General features: G+C 39.9%; 1 protein-coding gene across 2 annotated transcripts in view; it reads left to right on the top strand.

The window, feature by feature from the left end:
• The window catches only part of LOC144977777 (soluble guanylate cyclase 88E-like), a 145796-nt gene that overhangs the window by 68746 nt on the left and 57050 nt on the right, over positions 1-20000 (top strand). For both annotated transcript variants that reach the window (XM_078923169.1, XM_078923168.1), the window contains 2 exons: positions 17032-17190; positions 18439-18581. In XM_078923169.1, coding sequence (XP_078779295.1) covers positions 17071-17190; positions 18439-18581 — 263 coding nt within the window. In that variant the 5' untranslated portion in view covers positions 17032-17070. The remainder of the gene's footprint in view (positions 1-17031; positions 17191-18438; positions 18582-20000) is intronic.

The following is a 20000-nucleotide window of genomic DNA, read 5'->3' as shown; positions in this document are numbered from 1 at the left end:
CTACTCCTCTTCCTTCTCCTCCTCTGCCTACCGCCTCTTCTAGCCTTATTCTACTTTATCTCCTTCACCATCTTCTTTTCCTCCTCCTCCTCCCCCTCCTCCTCCTCCTCCTCATCCTACCTCTTCTTCTTCTTCTTCTTCTTCTTCTTCTTCTTCTTCTTCTTCTTCTTCTTCTTCTTCTTCTTCTCCTTCTTCTTCTTCTTCTTCTCCTTCGCCTCCTCCTCATCCTACCTCTTCTTCTTCTTCTTCTTCTTCTTCTTCTTCTTCTTCTTCTTCTTCTTCTTCTTCTTCTTCTTCTTCTTCTTCTTCTTCTTCTTCTTCTTCTTCTTCTTCTTTTTCTTCTCCTTCGCCTCCTCCTCATCCTACCTCTTCTTCTTCTTCTTCTTCTTCTTCTTCTTCTTCTTCTTCTTCTTCTTCTTCTTCTTCTTCTTCTTCTTTTTCTTCTTCTTCTTCTCCTTCTCCTCCGCCTCCTCAGCTCTTAGCCAGCCATTTTTATTTGTAGCTCTCACTAAATTGTATCAATCAGACAATAAACGTTCACGGTTACACATTGTTCTGTGTCGTGGTACGTCACGGTTACACATTGTTCTGTGTTGTGGTACGTCACGGTTACACATTGTTCTGTGTCGTGGTACGTCACGGTTACACATTGTTCTGTGTTGTGGTACGTTAAATTAAAATTTTTAAAAATTAAATTGAACTTTATATTAAAATGAGCTTTATATAGCGCAATATCCACTAAATGTGCTCAGAGCGCTTTACAAGGGGTCCCTGGTCAACAGCAACATTTAACATGTAGCGTGTTAGGCGATATTACAATTATTCGGACAAAGACAACGCTGTTAACGACCAGGTACTCATTTTACACCTGAGTACGGTGAGAGAATGTGAGTAAAGAGCCTTTTCCAAGGACTCAACTATGCGCCGAGCGCGAGGCTCAAACCCAGGACCTTCCGACCCGAAAGCGAGTGTCATACCACTAGACCACATAACCGCTCACCCGGGATCGATCTCTGTCCCTTTGGGTGTGAAGCAATCTCTTCGCCAACTTGGCTATCTGGACCATAGGTATTTTATCTGTTATACCGTTAATTACTTGTCTGCAGCAGACCGCTTTTTACGTGTAAAATCTCTTTCGACCATCTTATGAATAGCTTTAATTCTGTCAAAACATCCAGAACTACATAATTCACTGTCTGTGGCAAGGAACGCTAAGGTGAAACTTAACCCTCTCCGTACCAACTATATAAAGTTCGAAGATGACGTCACTCAGGTCTTTGTTATTGTTTTTTGCCATCCGCGTTTATGAGTAATGCTCACTGAACTGTATTAACCCGACTATAAACGTTCATGGATACACACAGTTTTGTGTATTGGTCCGTTATACTTCCGGATGGCAATGTTGTGAGATCCTTTGCCAAGCGCATACTATTTATAGGAAAATTGTCACATTCGTTACGATACAACCAGCATTTTTCTTATTCAAATTTCTCTTGTACATCATACAATTGAAAGAAAATGAACAGTGTGTTGTAGAGAATGTTTTGCTAAAGAAATAATGTATCGCAAGAGCTTTACTACTATTGTGTTTGAGTGATAAAAAATATATTTTTGAGTTAGTTGGGTGTGAAGTTTTGGTGGAAAATCCTGAAAATGGCTGGTAAGGAGAGGGTTAAAATCTCTTCCGTCCATACGAAGAGCTTAATTCTGTCAAAACTTCCACAACTACATACATAATTCACGGTCTGCGGTGAAGAACGAACGCGAAGATGAAAAGCTTAAACAGGTGAATGATGCAATTCCACACACAGGTAAACAGAGATATCAGATTGTTGGATACAATCTGCAGGAACATCTGTTCTGTTTGTACGACTTTATTGACGCTCTGCTTTTAGATAAAATATTCACAACATTCGTCAGGCGGTTGTAACGTACCACGAACACACACAACAATCATGTGTAACCTTTGAACTATAATAATTTAGTGAGATCTAATAAATAAATAAATAAATAAATAAATAAATAAATAAATAAATAAATAAATAAATAAATAAATAAATAAATAAATAAATAATTTAGCTTTTATATAGCGCGATATCCACTAAACGTGCTCAAAGCGCTTTACAAAGAGCCCCTGGCCAACATCAACACTTTACAGGTAGGACGGGACATGATGCCTGTTAGGCGATATTACAATAATATTTTTTCGGTCAGAGACAACGCTGTTGACAGCCAGGTACTCATTTTACACATGAGTACGATGAGATAATGTGAGTAAAGAGCCTTTTCCAAGGTTTCAACTATGCGGCGAGCGAGGCTCGAACCCAGGACCTTCTGATCCGGGAGCGAGTGTCATACTACAAGACCACATAGCCGCACAACTAATCATTAAAAAGGCTGTCTAAAATCTATAACAAAGAGCTGAGTGACGTCAATTTTTCGTTCCTTCTATATTGACTTGTCATACACCCGCCCCCCCCCCCCCCCCCCCCCCCCCCCCCTCCTCTCCCCCCCCCCCCCCCCCCAACCCCTTTTTCCGTTGAAGTAATAATGGTGTTTTCATGACCGACTGGGTCAATCTGTTCAAATGGCGAAATAATTGAGACGAGATCTTCAGGTCTTCAGGGCTACAGATTTATGGGTCGTGTCTTTGCAAAAAGGTTCCTATGGGCCCGTCACCGTAACATTCACAACACAAATCCGTGGTGACCATCATCATCATGATCATCATCATCATCATGATCATCATCATCATCATCATCATCATCATCATCATCATCATCATCATCATCACCATCATCATCATCATCATCATCATCATTATCATCATCATCATCATCATCATCATCATCATCACCATCATCATCATCACCACCACCACAACAACAACAACGATAACAACAACAACAGCAACAACAACAACAACAACAACAACAACAACAACCGGCAACGTAGGAATAATGAGAAACAAAAGAGAAAAAAATAAATTATTATAGCTTTATTATAATTTACCCATCCACCTCCCCCACCCCACCCCCACCTCCCACACACACACACAGACACACACATACACACACATACAAATTACAGGATAATAGTTTCAAGTGTTTAGACAACAACAACATACTTTAGACATCGCTATCGTGTACCAGTTTACAATATAATACAACTCCCAAAACCATTATACAATAAGTAACAGTTCGCATTCCGTAGCAACAGGATGGCATTCCGTAGCAACAAGATGCACCAAGATAAATATTATTGACGGCATTCGTCTGTCAGAAAACAGTACACAATAATTTGTACGCAGTACGTACACACATCAGGTACCTAACACTGTAAAACTGTTAAAACAAAAAATAAAGTGAGTTGGAGTTATAGTTTTGGAAGATGATATTCTTTTCATTGTAAATCATCTCTCTGTTCTGCATTGTATTATGTTTAGTTTACATATTATATTATATGATTTGTAAACATTTGAGTGTATTCCTCTTAGTAGGGACCTGTGCTTGTGTCTGGATGAGACTTATAGGTGATCTCAAACTAAGTACTTTGATAGTATGCTCTTGGAATCTACATGTGTTCCTATTTGAACCAATTCCCCTTTGTCTTACTTATTCTTGGATGCTTTAATTGTAATTCTAGAACTTTTTACTATTCCATTTTCTTCCTTTTTACTGGTGCTGATAAAACCCTTAAAAACATTTTTTTAAAAACAAAATAAAGTGAGTTGGAAAATGCCAGAAGACAATAGAGAATAAAAATTTCGCTGCGAGGATGGACGGGGGCTCAAACCAACGACCTTACTGTTACGACTCCGCCTGGACGGTGAGAGCGTGGCTCTACTACTGTCTTGAGTCATACCAGTAAGGTCGCGGGTTCGAGCCCCGATCGCCATTGCGAAATTTTTATTCTCTATTATTGTCGTTATATATATATATATATATATATATATATATATATATATATATATATATATATATATATAATGATATATAAACAAATACCATGAAATAATAGTGCTCAACTTCCATAGAGCTAACGCTTGAGACAATGTTGTAGAAGTTAAATAATCATAATTATACTTGAAATGTTTATATATATATATATATATATATATATATATATATATATATATATATATATATATATATATGTATGTATGTATACATCATCTTTGATGGCCTTTCTCTCTTTCATATCACAATAACATAAACAAACCATAGGATAAGGTAGAAATTGTAATAATATGAAGCTAACTATGATAACAAGGAGATATGAAGTGAGTAGAAAAGTGCCAGAAGACAATAGAGAATAAAAAATTTTTTCGCGACGGTGGTGGGGTTTGAACCTGCGACCTTATTGGTACGACAACTCCGCCTGGCAGGTGAGAGCGTGGCTCTACCGTGTGAGCTATCCACGAACACAAAAATATTCGTTTCAAACCCAAAGTCATTTCTAGATCCCTCTCTCACCCACTTCTTGAGATCGCCGATTCGTTCACCACCATCGCGAAGTAATTTTGACCAGCAGTTATGCTTAATAGCCAATATTCTCATCACAAACATATAACATAGAAACGATTGAGACATTGAGTATGCTCCGGTGTATGGGGTGAATTTTTAATTCAGAAAAGTGAGTGGAGCAGGCACTTATGTTGGTAACAACAAGATATGAAGTGAGTAGAAAAGTGCCAGAAGACAATAGAGAATAAAAAATTTTTTATTCTCTATTGTCTTCTGGCACTTTTCTACTCACTTCATATCTTGTTGTTACCAACATAAGTGCCTGCTCCACTCACTTTTCTGAATTAAAAATTCACCCCATACACCGGAGCATACTCAATGTCTCAATCGTTTCTATGTTATATGTTTGTGATGAGAATATTGGCTATTAAGCATAACTGCTGGTCAAAATTACTTCGCGATGGTGGTGAACGAATCGGCGATCTCAAGAAGTGGGTGAGAGAGGGATCTAGAAATGACTTTGGGTTTGAAACGAATATTTTTGTGTTCGTGGATAGCTCACACGGTAGAGCCACGCTCTCACCTGCCAGGCGGAGTTGTCGTACCAATAAGGTCGCAGGTTCAAACCCCACCACCGTCGCGAAAAAATTTTTTATTCTCTATTGTCTTCTGGCACTTTTCTACTCACTTCATATCTTGTTGTTACCAACATAAGTGCCTGCTCCACTCACTTTTCTGAATTAAAAATTCACCCCATACACCGGAGCATACTCAATGTCTCAATCGTTTCTATGTTATATGTTTGTGATGAGAATATTGGCTATTAAGCATAACTGCTGGTCAAAATTACTTCGCGATGGTGGTGAACGAATCGGCGATCTCAAGAAGTGGGTGAGAGAGGGATCTAGAAATGACTTTGGGTTTGAAACGAATATTTTTGTGTTCGTGGATAGCTCACACGGTAGAGCCACGCTCTCACCTGCCAGGCGGAGTTGTCGTACCAATAAGGTCGCAGGTTCAAACCCCACCACCGTCGCGAAAAAATTTTTTATTCTCTATTGTCTTCTGGCACTTTTCTACTCACTTCATATCTTGTTGTTACCAACATAAGTGCCTGCTCCACTCACTTTTATGATAACAAGGGAGATGATAATGAATAATGATGCAGGCAAGCACTGCCTCTCTCTTTGCTAGTTGAGCTGTTTAACTCACTCAATCCTAGATATTTTTTCTACTTTTCAAAATGGGAAAAAAATGTATTGAAAATGAGCATGTCTACCATAAAATGCAAAAAACTAAAATCATCAGCTTTGATACTACGCCTATAATTTGTCTCATAAAATTGTAATAAATAGGCAGGGGTAAAAGTAACCCGGGGTATACTACGGATATAGTCGGTGTTAGGGTTGAGTGAGTTAACCAGTGAACTGCCGTGCTCTGGAATAACACGTATTTAAAAATTTGGCCAGAAAACTCGTCCTTCTAATATCAATCGATACATGATATACCCTCATCTGGTCAACAAACAAAAAAAAACAAAAAAAAAAAAAACATCAACCCCGGGACATCGCAAAGTCCCAGGTTTGAGAGTTTTTACCAAGATGAGGGTCATTTAATTTATATCGATCGATATTTGAAGGACGAGTTTTCTGGCCAAATTTTTAGATACGTGTTTTTCCAGAGTGCGCCATGATTAAACGACGTATAAATAATGCATGACTTTATATTAAACCCAGGGCCTTCTAAATATAGTATCTCTTTTTGGTCGCCTCGATTAGACCGAATCAAATGCTATTTAGAGAGTTCTTCACAGAGTTGTAAGGCACGACTTGTAGCCACAGTCTATCCCAGTTTTTATAGCGTTAAATTAACAATAGCAATTGATAGCTACCCTTTGGATAGGACGCTAGTCTATCGCAGAGTGTTTTGTTTGTTTTTTTTTTCTGCCAGATATTATAGATCCAGCCACCCAATGGCTGGGGGAGGCGGCGGGAAAGGGGGGGGGGGGAGGGGGAAGGGAGGGGGGGGCGGAAAAAAGCTCGATTTCACCCAAGATCGAGGCTCGTCTCTTTATGTGTGAAGCGAGTGCTCTACCAAATGAGCTTTGGGCTCCCCAAAAAATGTTATTTGCTGCGATTTAAATAATATTGATTTAGGCGTTAAAGGTAATAATACCTCATAATTTATGGGTTAAAGGTAATAATACCTCATAATTTAGGAGGGGTTAAAGGTAATAATACCTCATAGTTTTTTATATCAGCTGTTGTTTTGTCCGGTGGAATGAAAATAGGCCTCTGATCGACAGGTCGCTGGTTTGAGTCCTGCTATGCCGGCGCAAAGTTGAGTCATATTTTTGATAAAGGCCCTTTGCTCACGTTTCCTCACCATACTCAGGTGTGAAATGAGTACTTACTGATCAAGTAACAGCATTGTTCTTGACGAATAATAAAATTGAAATTGTGCCTTTCAGGTGTCACGTTATGTATCTTTCTTGTCTTATTTGCTAAGTGTTTCTGATAGATTGGGACCCGTTGTAAAGCTTTTTGAGCACATTTGTGACCCTTCACCTCAAACGGTATTAAATCGGGTTGGTTAAGATGTTGAAAATTGAATTTATAGCCAGAAATATCAGATTTGTGTTAAGTTTGTATGTTTTATTGAGGAGAATGGATACCATATTATAGGGTGCTAATGCCAACAATTTATATTTTTGACCAGTTTTAACATAAAATTCGGCTTTTAAGCATATGGTGCGTTCCGACATAAAACCGTTTTGAGACGATGGGTCAAATTTAGTGGATATTGTGCTATATTAAAAGCTCAATTTTTTAGCACTTGAATTTCACACTCAACAAAGCATACCCATTCATCCATCATCTATCGTGGCTTGTAGTCTTGAGCGTGTTGCCGGTCAGCTGTCTCCACGTATCATGATCCTCTGCGGTGCGCATGAAGTCGTCATCGTTGCTTTTAAAATCACTTGCCCATTCTTAGATATGTCATTCTTTGTCTTCCTCTAGCTTTCTTTCCTTCGATCATCCCAGATGTTACCAACTTTTCTATTCCGGTCCGTCTCTTCTCCACACATGTCCCAGAAACCCGTAACTGCCTCTTTTTGATGGTATCTATAGATATTCTTCCTTTTCTCACCTTACACATTACATCTCAACAATTATTGTGTAATAGGATTCAATAGTCTGATGTCACGTCCGCCCAGCAACCAGCAGTTTGGTTCTAAACAAAGGAAATCGGTACTTTTTCTTCTTCATGCTGGCTAGAACTTTTTCACATGTCATGAGATCAGAATGTATAAAAGTCAAAACATGATCAGATTTATAATGTTTTTCTCCTCAGGATACACTTTTATGCTCGTTGGAGAAATATTTCATAAGGGCGTCCGCCATTGTTCCGATAGCTTAGAACCAGTTACTAAGTTACTATGCGTCATTAAGAGGGAAGTGACGTCACGACTGTTGAAGTTGAAGCCTATTGTTAATTATTATCTTTTCTTTTCTCTCCTTCTTTCCCTTTTTTCTGTCTGTTTTTTTCTTTCTGGGTTTGTTTTTTTTTTGTTGGACTGGCTGATGGGTAGTCATTTCTCAGTCGCCTCATGGGCTGCCTGCGATGAGCCCCTATTCAGTCGAGGGTTTATTCCGAACCTTTTATCCAACCCAACAATGATTGGGTAACTATTTCTTTTAGATATTGTAGAAAGTATTTATAGCATTACACAATCGCCCAATCCACTGGGTAGATAACATGTCGCTTTTTTTTTTTGTTTTTCTATGACGGTGTGGTGTCCGGGGTCCCTCAACTGAGAGGGTCAAGAATAGCCCAACGCCAAGCCAGCGTGTGGTAAAAGGCGACTAATGATGTATGATTCCCCCATCTTTGAGTCACCTTGTCCTCCAGGTTGGGGGTTGGCAAAGGGTTAACACCCATTTCCGTTAAACTCAAACCGTTACAGAAACGCAGACGGACAAACCAAATCCTTTTTTATTTTTATTTTTTTTTTTTTTTTTGCTTGGGCGAACGAGGAGTTTCTGGAATGACAGAATTTACAGAGAAGTGGTAACATGGAATGAGATTAAAAAGTTAGCTCAGGATAGAGAGGGATGGAAACTGTTTGTCTGTGGCCTATACCCTGACGCAGGGTGAAAAAGGCAATGATGATGATGATGATAATGATGATGATGATGATGATGATGATGATGATGATGATGATGATGATGACGGTGACGGGCATCGTTTTTATATTATTATAGTCTTGTGTGCGTTCCTGTGTAACATTTCCTTACCTACTAATAGGCTTCAACAGTCGTGACGTCACTTCCATCGTGATGACGCATAGTAACTTAATAACTGGTTCTAAACTATCGAAACAATGGCGGACGCCCTTTTGAAATACTTCTCCGACGAGCATAAATTAAATGTGTATCCAGAGGAGACAAACATTATAAATCTGATCATTTTTTGACTTTTACACATTCTGATCACATGATATGTGAAAAGTTCTAGCCAGCATGAAGAATAATAAAAGGTACCGATTTTCTTTGTTTAAAACCAAGCTGCTGGTTTCTAGGCGGACGTGACATCAGACTATTTAACCCTGTCCTTATCACCCATAGGAAAATCGTAACATTTGATACGATGCAGCCAACAATTTTCATATTCTGATTTCATTTTATTATATTTATAGCTTTAAAAACTGTACACTGTGTTGCAGAGCTCATTCTTCTGAACAAAATAATATAGAATATACTCGTTACTTTTCTGTTTGAAAATCTATAATTTTTGTATTGGGTGATTATGAAGTTTCGGGTAAAATTCTGAAAATAACTGGTAAGGAGAGAGTTAATCTTAAATATGAAACAAGGGTTTTTTTGAGTTGTAGGAAGTAAATAAAGCTTCTCCATTGTGAAGTTACCGGGCTCAATCAACAAGAATTTCTTTCAACACAATCAACCACGCCTAAAAGATTTCCTGCAATCTCTCAACATTTCATCATTCGATAAGAAGCATGAGAAGAATATTTAACTTCTTGTTTGGCAAGAAGGAGAGAGAGAGAGAGAGAGAGAGAGAGAGAGAGAGAGAGAGAGATAGAGAGAGAGAAAGAGAGAGAGAGAGAAATAGAGATAGAAAAGGAGAGAGAGTGAGAGAGAGAGAGAGAGAGAGAGAGAGAGAGAGAGAGAGGGGGATAGCAAAGAAAGTTACAAAGTAGGAAGCATACGCTGGTGTAAGATATATATTATCTGAAAAAGTTTGTGTGAAAGGCACAAAGTCTAGAAAGAAAATTGATGTTATGCGTTTAGTTTAAAGTTAACCATAGTAACTCGAATTTTTATCTCCTAAAAATAACAAATTTTAAGATTTTCAAGTAGACTGTGTGTGTGTGTGTGTGTGTGTCTGTGTGTGTATATGTGTGTGTGTGTGTGTGTCATAAATATGTCTAGAAGGCCAACGAATAGAAATTTCCCGTGGGTTATCAGCTGTTATTAGTGTGTCATACCGGAAGTAGCTCTTTCCGTTTGATGAATAGGAAGATCGGGCTATCAATACTCTTCTTTTCTGGTGATTAGTTATGCGAGGCTATTTTCCCCTCCCCTCGATTCAAAATTAATCGATTATTTCAACAGATATTTCTCACGAGTTATTGACTAATATTTACAAAACCATCATGCTTCATACATGTGTTCATAAATGCAACAATCAAGCTGCGAATGATAGCAGTCGTCGTTTCCATAGATAAGCTCAAACGAGGGATTTGATCATCATTATTTCTTGTGCGGCTATGTGGTCTAGTGGTATGACACTCGCTTTCGGATTGGAAGGTCCTAGGTTCGAGCCTCGCGCTCTGCGAATAGTTTAGTCCTTGGAACAGGCTCTTTACTCCTCACATTCTCTCACCGTACTCAGGTGTAAAATGAGTACCTGGCCATTAACAGCGTTGTCTTTGTCCGAAAAGCATCACCATCATCATCATCATCATCATCATCATCATCATCATCATCATCAATATCATCATCACCATCACCATCACCATCATCATCATCACCATCACCATCACCATCATCATCATCGTCATCATCATCATCATCATCATAACCATCGTCATCATCATCATCATCATCATCATCATCATCATCACCAGTATTAAACTACATCACTCAACGACCATCAGACAGATTCTACCATACTCCCTTACATACACCATCTGTCCTCACATGTCAAATTTCCAATGAAACACTAGACACAACACTGAAGCTAATTAATCTTCTCCCCCCCCCCCCCCCCCCCCGCCCCACCATCTATCCCATTTTTATCCCGCCCCTTACCTAAAAAAAATAATGCGGCTATGTGGTCCTGTGATATGACTCTCGCCTTCGGATCGGAAGATCTAAGGTTCAAGTCCCGTTGTGAGCGGCGGGTAGTTGAGTCATTGAACAAGGATCTTTACTCAAAATATCTCACTGTACTCAGGCGTAAAATGGGTATCTGACCGTTAACAGCGTTGTCTGTCGGGGGGAAATGGAATATCTCCCAACAGGCGTCTTGTCTCGTCTTACATGTTAAATTAGTGGTGTTGTTGGCTTGGGAAATCTATATAAAACACTTTGAGCATGCGATGTTGTTGGATTGGGATCCTATATAAAAAACTTTGAGCACATTTAGTGGGTATTGCCCTAGATATATAAATGTTCACGATTTTAAAAAGTAATAGATTATACCGTCCACTCACCAACTGACTGCGCTCACCATTCAACGTCCAATGATAAAGACTGCTACCCGTCCGGTGCAGCACGCCAGAATGACTCTATCGTAAAAAAAAGACTATAGAGAAAAATTGGCGTACTCGAGACAGACTCTAGAGTTAGCCTCGCGGCCGCGAGACTAACGCTAGAGTGTGCCTCGCGTACGCCAATTTAACTCTAGAGTCTTTTTTTTGGTAGAGTCATTCTCGCGTGGTACACCTGGTGCCCATCATAAGGTTTCATTAACTCACTCAATCCTAGAGATTTTTGCTACTTTTCAAAATGGGAAGAAATATATCAAAAATGATCATGTACATAGATAGTTTTATTCAACTACCATTAACAGACAAACCAAATCCTTTTTTTAGCTTGGGCGACCGAAGAGTTTCTGGAATGACAGAATTTATGAAGGAAGAATTAAAGAAGCTGATATACAGAGAAGTGGTAAGACCTGGAATGAGATTAAAAAGATAGCTCAGGATAGGGAAGGATGGAAATTGTTTGTCTGTGTTCTATACCCTGACCCAGGGTGAAAAAGGCAATGATGATGATGATGATGACCATTAACATGCAAAAACTAAAAAACATTAGATTTGATACTACGCCTATAATTTGTCTCAGAAAAATAAATGTAATAAATAGACATGGGGTAAAAGTAACCCGGGTAAACTACGGATATAGTCGGTGTTAGGATTGAGTGAGTTAATCTAGATAACTGATCTATTTATAGCCATCTTGAATTTATTATTACAGGTACCTGTCAAAAATCTTCATAAATTTTTCTCGCCATTTTTTTTAAAATCGTCTCCTAATTTTATCTTTTTTTTACACGCGTGGTGTCCGGGGTTCCTCAACTGAGAGGGTGCAAGAATCGTCCAACGAGAGATGAAGTGAGTAGGAAAGTGCCAGAAGACAATAGAGAATAAACCTTTCGCGGCAGTGATGGGGGTTTGAACCCGCGACCTTACTGGTACGACAACTCCGCCTGGCCGGGAAGAGCGTGAATCTACCGTATGAGCTATCCACGAATCACGTGACTCTACCGTATCACGATCGTGGATAGCTCATACGGTAGAGCCACTCTCTTCCCGGCCAGGCGGAGTTGTCGTACCCGTAAGGAAGCGGGTTCAAACCCCCATCACCGCCGCGAAATTTTTATTCTCTAATGTCTTCTGGCACTTTCCTACTCACTTCATCTCTTGTTGTTATCAACATAAGTGCCTGCTCCACTCACTCTTTCTGAAATAAAAATAGCCCAACGCCACAAGCCAGCGGGTCGTAAAGACGACTAATGGTGTGTGACTCCCCCTCTCTGAATCACCTGGTGGTAAGACATGGAACGAGATAAAACAATTAGCTAGATAGAGAAGGATGGAAACTGTCTATGGCCTATACCCTGACCCAGGGCGTAGCCATCGTAAACGTATAGCCTGATACTGACCAAAAAATGACGTCAAAATGCCAGTCTTTTTCCACAAAAGAAAACAGATCGTGAGTTGTATTCAATAGTTCAACCAATGAAATAACGTGTTTCCTTGTAACGACAACTCACTAGATGCTACACAAACCTAAAAAATGACGTCTAACTGCCAGTCCTAATGGGTCCTTGTGTCAGACCGTAGCCATCGTTATGTTATAGCCTGACACTGAAATCCAAAAGGACTGGCAGTTTGACGTCATTATTTGTTTTTTGCACCGCTAAGTGAGTTGTCGTCAGTAGAGCTCATGGAAACAAGTTTTTTCATTGGTTGAACTATTGAATACAACTCACTTTTTGCTTTCTTTTGTGACAAAAGACTGGCATTTTGACGTCATTTTTTGGTCAGTATCAGGCCATAACTTTACGAAGGCCACGGTCAGACTATATAGATAGTATGCAGATGACGTCACTCAGGCCTTTGTTATTGTTTTTGCCATCCGCGTTTGTGAGTTGTTCTCACTAAACTGTATTAACCAGACTATAAACGTTCATGGTTACACAGAGTTTGTGTGTTGGTCCGTTATACTTCCGGATGGCAATGTTGTGAACCCCTTGGCCAAGCGCATTCTATCTATAGATAGTCTGCGCTTGGCTAAGAAGCTCATAACATTGCCATCAGGAAGTATAACGGACGAACACACAAAACTGTGTGTATCCATGAACGTTTATAGTCAGGTTAATACAGTTCAGTGAGCACTACTCATAAACGCAGATGGCAAAAAAAAAAAAACAATAACAAAGACCTGAGTGACGTCATCTTTGAACTTTTTATATCATGTTAACGATGGCTACGGTGTGACTACCCCTTTCTGGGTTACCTAGTGATAAGACATGGAACGTGATAAAACAGTTAGCTGGATAGAGAAGGATGGAAACTGTTTGTCTGTGGCCTATACCCTGACCCAGGGTGAAGAAGGCAATGATGATGACGATGATGATCCTGTCAGGTCAAATAATTCGCATTAAAGCAGTGAGTCTCTGAACCTGAATCTGCATCTGAATGTTACTCGTAGTCGACTCAATTCTGAGTATTATTTGTATTCGAGGGCGGAGATTGATCCCGGGTGTAGTCCAGATTTTCTTCTGCCCCCCCCCCCCCCCAACCCCCTTTCCCCTGTCTACCCAGCAGTGATTGGGCAGCTTGGTCTTCTGTGAGATCTGTGAGATTAGCGTCGTATCCAAAGGGTAGCAAGCAATTGCTTTTGACTGTTTCTCGCTATTGAAACCGGGATAAACTCCGGCTCCATGGGCAGAGTATAATGGCTCTGAATGTCTACTCTGCCATATTCTGGAGAAAGAAAAACATATTTAAAAATTTGGCCAGAAAACTCGCCCTTCAAATAATATATCGATCGATTTAAATGACCCTCATCTTGGCAACAACAAAAAAAAAACACCCAAAAACTATAAAACCTGGGACTTCGCGAATTTTCTGCCAAATTTTAAGATATGGGTTTGTCCAGAGTACGGTACAGATATGTCTAAGTCAACGAAAATATAATAATAAGGGTTTTTACAGAGTACGGCAGATATTTTCCTTGCTATCTTGCGATTTTCAGGCATGGAGTCGTGTTTTCTGACGATCTACCTACTGATCTATTCACTTGTCTTGACTCCACCTTCTTATCTTTCTTCCAACTCATTTCCTAAACGAATGAAAAATAAGTGGGCGGGCATGCACTTGTGTTGATAATATCAAGAAATAAAGATACTAGGAAAGTGCCAGAAGACAATCATAGAGAATAAATATTTCGCGGCAATGGATTGGGGCTCGAACCGGCGACCTTACTAGTACGAGAACTGACTCCGCCTGGTCGGGAAGAACGTAGATCTACTGTCTGAACTATCCACCACCCCAAAATAAAGTGGTATCAAACTCTATCTATGTCTAGAATCTTGAATTCGCAACTATGTCTCGAGATAACATGCACCTCTATCGGCGCGAACCACCAAAACACGTAGTCTCACTTCCCACCCCTTCCATGGCTGTTTATTATCAGATATTCTAGCATAGGGGTGGGTCTCCATTACTATCAATGCCTTCTGACCTAAAACATGACACAAGTTGTTGGCAGAGAATCTTGTATTTTCCCCTACAATAAAAACAAAAATTATTATCTCCCTCAGAAAATTGAGCTTTTATAGATAGTATGCGCTCGGCTAAGAAGCTCATAACGTTGCCATCCGGAAGTATAACGGACCAACACACAAAACTATGTGTACCCATGAACTTTTATAGTGTGGTTGATACAGTTTAGTGAAAATCACTCACAAACGCGGATGGCAAAATGCAATAACAAAGGCTTGAGTGACGTCATCTTCGCTCTATCTATACAGGGCAATATCCACTAATCGTGCTCAAAGCGCTTTACAAACGGTCCCTGGGTAACAACAGCAACGCGTAACATAAAGAACGAGACGTGACGCCTGTTAGGCGATAATACAATTATTTTTCGACAGAGACAACCGCGGTTAACGGCCAGGTACTCATTTTACACCTGAGTACGGTGAGAGAATGTGAGTAAAGAGTCTTTACCAAGGACTAAACGATGCGCCGAGCGAGGAGGCTCGAACCCAGGACCTTCCGATCCGAAAGCGAGTGAGTGTCATACCACAAGACCACACAGCCGCACGGTAGGAAGCTACCGTATGCATCAAAGTATTGTGTGTGGTCTAATGGTATGACACATGTCCCATGACCTGTAAAAGTCCTCGGCTTAAAAGTCCCACAATGGGCAGAGCAAAGTTGAGTCCTCGGAAAAGGCTTTTCTCTTTATCCAGGAGTAAACTGAGTCGCCTCGTGGCCGGTAGAAGCGTTGTCTCTATTGAAAAAAAAAAAAAGATTATTATTCAAGCGCCCTATAGACGTCAGGCCGTTGTCTCCTCCTGAATGTTCAGATAATTGCTGTTGGCTTGGGACCCCCCCCCCCTCTCTCTCTCTCTCTCTCTCTCTCTCTCTCTCTCTCTCTCTCTCTCTTTCTCTCGCTCTTTCTCTCTCTCTTTCTTTCTCTCTTTATCTCCTTCTCTCTCTCTCATTCTCTCTCTCTCTCCCTCCCTCTCTCTCTCTCTCTCTCTCTCTCTCTCTCTCTCTCTCTCTCTTTCTCAAATTATCTCTATCTATCACTCTCTATCTATCTGTCCATCTATCTATCTATCTATCTATCTATCAATCTTTCTTTTTAACTATCTACCTATCTATCCTTCACCCCTCCCCTAACAACACACACACACACACACACACACACATAACACACTCACATGAACGAGCAATTCATTCACCTACCCACCATGCCTCCCTCACTCGTCCTATATCTTACTACATATTGTATTTCAAAAGACTGATTTTCTCGATTACGTCCCAGGGGAGGTAAATAGATGTAACATTAAAACCGTGATAAGCCACTATGGCTGTCGGTTCGTGGTCTGAGGCTCTGACAACCCACGAAGAAAATGATTCATAACAAAGATATGCTTCATTTGTAAAATAAAAAAAAAAATAATAATTGAGCTTTTATAGATAGTATGCGCTTGGCTAAGAAGCTCATAACATGCCATCCGGAAGTATAACGGACCAACACGCAAAACTGTGTGTATCCATGAACGTTTATAGTCGGGTTAATACTGTTCAGTGAGCATTACTCATAAACGCGGATGGCAAAAAAACAATAACAAAGACCTGAGTGACGTCATCTTCGAACTATCTATATCCACAAAAACGTGCTCAAATTCCTTTACAAGAGGTCCCTGGCCAACAGCAACACTTAACATGGTGTAGTTGGACGAGACATGACGCCTGTTAGGCGATGTTACAATATTTTTTTCGGACAGAGACAACGCTGTTAATGACCAGGTACTCATTTTACACCTGAGTACGGTGAGAGAATGTGAGCAAATAGTCTTTTCTACTGTAAAGCGCTTTGACCACGTTTAGCGAATATTGCGCGATATAAATGCTCTTTTATGGGGGGGGGGGGGGGTTTGTTTTAGATATATATATATATATATATATATATATATATATATATATATATATATATATATATATATATTATCGTCATCATCATCATCACCACCACCACCATCATCATCTACAACATCATCTTTACCACCACCATCATCATCATCATCATCATCATCTAAAACAACACCATAATATTATCATCATCATACTACATCATCTACACCACCACCACCACCATCATCATGTACAACATCATCTACACCACCACCACCATCTACATCATCTACACCACAACCACCACCATCATCATCATATAAAACATCACCATAATAATATTATCATCCTACTACCTCCCCCCATCACCGTCCCCAGAGTTTCGCGGGCCCCAAAGGAGGGAAGCCCCGTGGACGAATGTACGGCATATTGTTTGAGAGCATCCAGTTCTTTGTGAACAATGACTATGGGAAAGAGGCCTGGGAGTCCGTGTTGGAACACGCTGGCCTGTCCAATGCTATTTTCATCTCGCAAAAAGTGAGTAGCAATTAACTAGCATCGACGTGTACATATATGCAGGTCTGACATCTGAATCCAATTATTACAACAACAACAACAAAAAAAAAAAAAAACAACATAAAATTCCCTTTATTCATCCCTTGCTGCCCTTACACACCAACAGGAATAATGTGTGTGTGTGTTGAACTGTAGCCATCGTGAACTTATAGATAGAATGCGCTTGGCCAAGGAGTTCACAACATTGCCATCCGGAGGTATAACGGACCAACACACAAACTCTGTGTAACCATGAACTTTTAAAATCTTGTTAATACAGTTTAGTGAGAATAACTCACAAACGCGGATGGCAAAAACAATAACAAAGGCCTGAGTGACGTCATCTGCATACTATCTATAGCCTGACCAAAAATGACGTCAAAATGCCAGTCTTTGGCCACAAAAGAAAACAAAATCGTGAGTTGTATTCAACAGTTCAACCAATGGGACCACTTGTTTCCATGAGCACTACAAACGACAACTCGCTAGACGGTGCAAAAAACAAATAATGACGTCAAAATGCCAGTCTTGTTGGGTTTCAGTGTCAGGCTATAACTTAACGATGTCTACGGTTGAATTCGTCACCTCAGTAAGTTGGGGAGAAGTGGCTCGAGATAGACTAAAAATTTGCAGCGACTTTTTTTAGGTTTTGGATAGCTCATACGGTAGAGTCTTCTGGCGCTTTCCTACTCACTTCATTTCTTGTAAGTAAGAAAAAGTGAATGGAGCAGGAACTTATGTCGATAACAACAAGAGATGAAGTGAGTAGGAAAGTGCCGGAAGACAATAGAGAATAAAAAGTTCGCGGCGGTGATTGGGGTTTGAACCCGCGACATCGTGGATAGCTCATACGGTAGAGTCACGATCTTCCCGGCCAGGCGGAGTTGTCGTACCAGTAAGGTCGCGGGTTCAAACCCCCATCACCCGAAAGTTTTATTCTCTGTGGTCTACAATACGAGAGTAAAGTTTTAAAATGCTTATTGCATGTAATGTATTATATTATTGTGTGACAAGACCTATGATATTGTATGGGACGGGCGCTGTACAAAAAACTGAATTACAATATTATTTTACCTACTGGCTTCCCAGGCTAGTGCGACTATCTAACTCATTTCATTTCTTGTAAGTAAGTAAGGAAATATGGAGTTCATGGGACAGACGAAAATCGCTATTACCTATTATGTAAACAGTGTATTATCTTATTTGTTTTCCCCTCCCCCCAAATTTCAGACATACCCGGACAGTTGGATGGTCAATCTGGCCAAGTCTACTCACCACGTCCTTCAAGTGCCTTCAATGAATGACGTTATGTTCTATTTTGGGACCTGCTTCGTTACATATTGCTGTAGGATATCCTACGACAAAATTTTGAAGTAGGTAAACCGATGTTGTAGATACGAGACTTATTTGCAGGTTTGATAACGAACCTTAATTGTCATTGCCCCAAATGGAGATATTATCTACTCTCAAACTAACGTCAAATATTGTCCATGCATTACAACAATGTTAAGACAGGCACATAATATACTTCAAAGAAAATCGAATTTCTGAAATAAGTCGGGGGGAGGGGGGAGGGGGAGTTCCAATTCGAACACTCAAAATGGTTCTATCAGCTCAATAATAGTTTCTAGCTAATGGCCACAGAGACGGAGAGTAATTAATTGTGAAAATAACAATGACAACGCTGTTAACGGCCAGGTACTCTTTTTACAACTGAATACGGTGAGAGAGAATGTGAGTAAAGAGCCTTCTCCAAGGACTCAACTATGCATGAACGAGTCTCGAACCTCAGGACCTTCCAATCCGAAAGCGGGTATCATACCACTAGACCACATAGCCATATCATGCATCTTGCATCACGCATCACGTATCTATCATCATCATTTTCATTATACCTAAAAGAAATAAAGTACTGCTATGCTATGTTTTTATTGGTCAGTGAAATGTCTACATTCTCCCATAATGGGCAGGTGGGTACATACTGTGTCTTCTATCTCCTTATATCTGTTTGCCAACATGCTTTATGTCTTTGTCTTGGAATGAGATTACTTGATTTTGTCATGGACCTGGCTGGAGTCCTAGCTGGGAGGGAAACAGTCAAATGTATAGTTATTCTTTTGTGGGATGATATTTTTTTTCCTTGTAAATCATCTCTCTGTTATGTATTATTATATTTGTTATTTTGAATGTATAATGTAAGCATTTGAGTGTGTTCCTCTTTGTTGGATTTTGTGCTTGTGTCAGGATGAGACTTATAGGTGATCACAAACTAAGTGCATTGGTGGTTGGTATGCTCTTGGAATCTACATCTGATCCCTATTTGTTCCCAGTTCCCCTATGTCTTACTTTTCCTTGGGTGCTTTAATTGTAATTCTAGAACTTTTTACTATCCATTTTCTTCCCTTTTACTGGCGCTGATATAACCTAAATGTGTTGGAAGCGCCGTAAAACTCTTAAAAACAAAAACAAAACAAATGTCTACATTGTGAATAATAAATCTCGACTGCACCCGGAATCGACTATTGTCCATTCGCTTGTGAAGCGAGTGCTCTACCAACTGAGCTATATGGACCCCCAAAATTACTCGTAGTACTAATTATAAGAAGTAAGGGGGGGGGGGAGGAATAACTATGAGTGAATTTGCATTGTAAAACAGTTTCTTATTATTGATGCTGTGCGCTTAGGTAGTTTACTCTCAACATTCCGCCAGCCGGATATAATGGACCAACACACAAAACTCTGTCTAACCTTGACCGTTTATATTTATAGCCTGGTTGATACAATTTAGCGAG

Source organism: Berghia stephanieae, chromosome 8, assembly GCF_034508935.2.
Source record: "Berghia stephanieae isolate SIO BIC M18660-M18661 chromosome 8, UCSD_Bste_1.3, whole genome shotgun sequence".
Lineage (NCBI taxonomy): Eukaryota > Metazoa > Mollusca > Gastropoda > Nudibranchia > Aeolidiidae > Berghia > Berghia stephanieae.
This window is presented reverse-complemented; position numbering and strand designations above follow the sequence as displayed.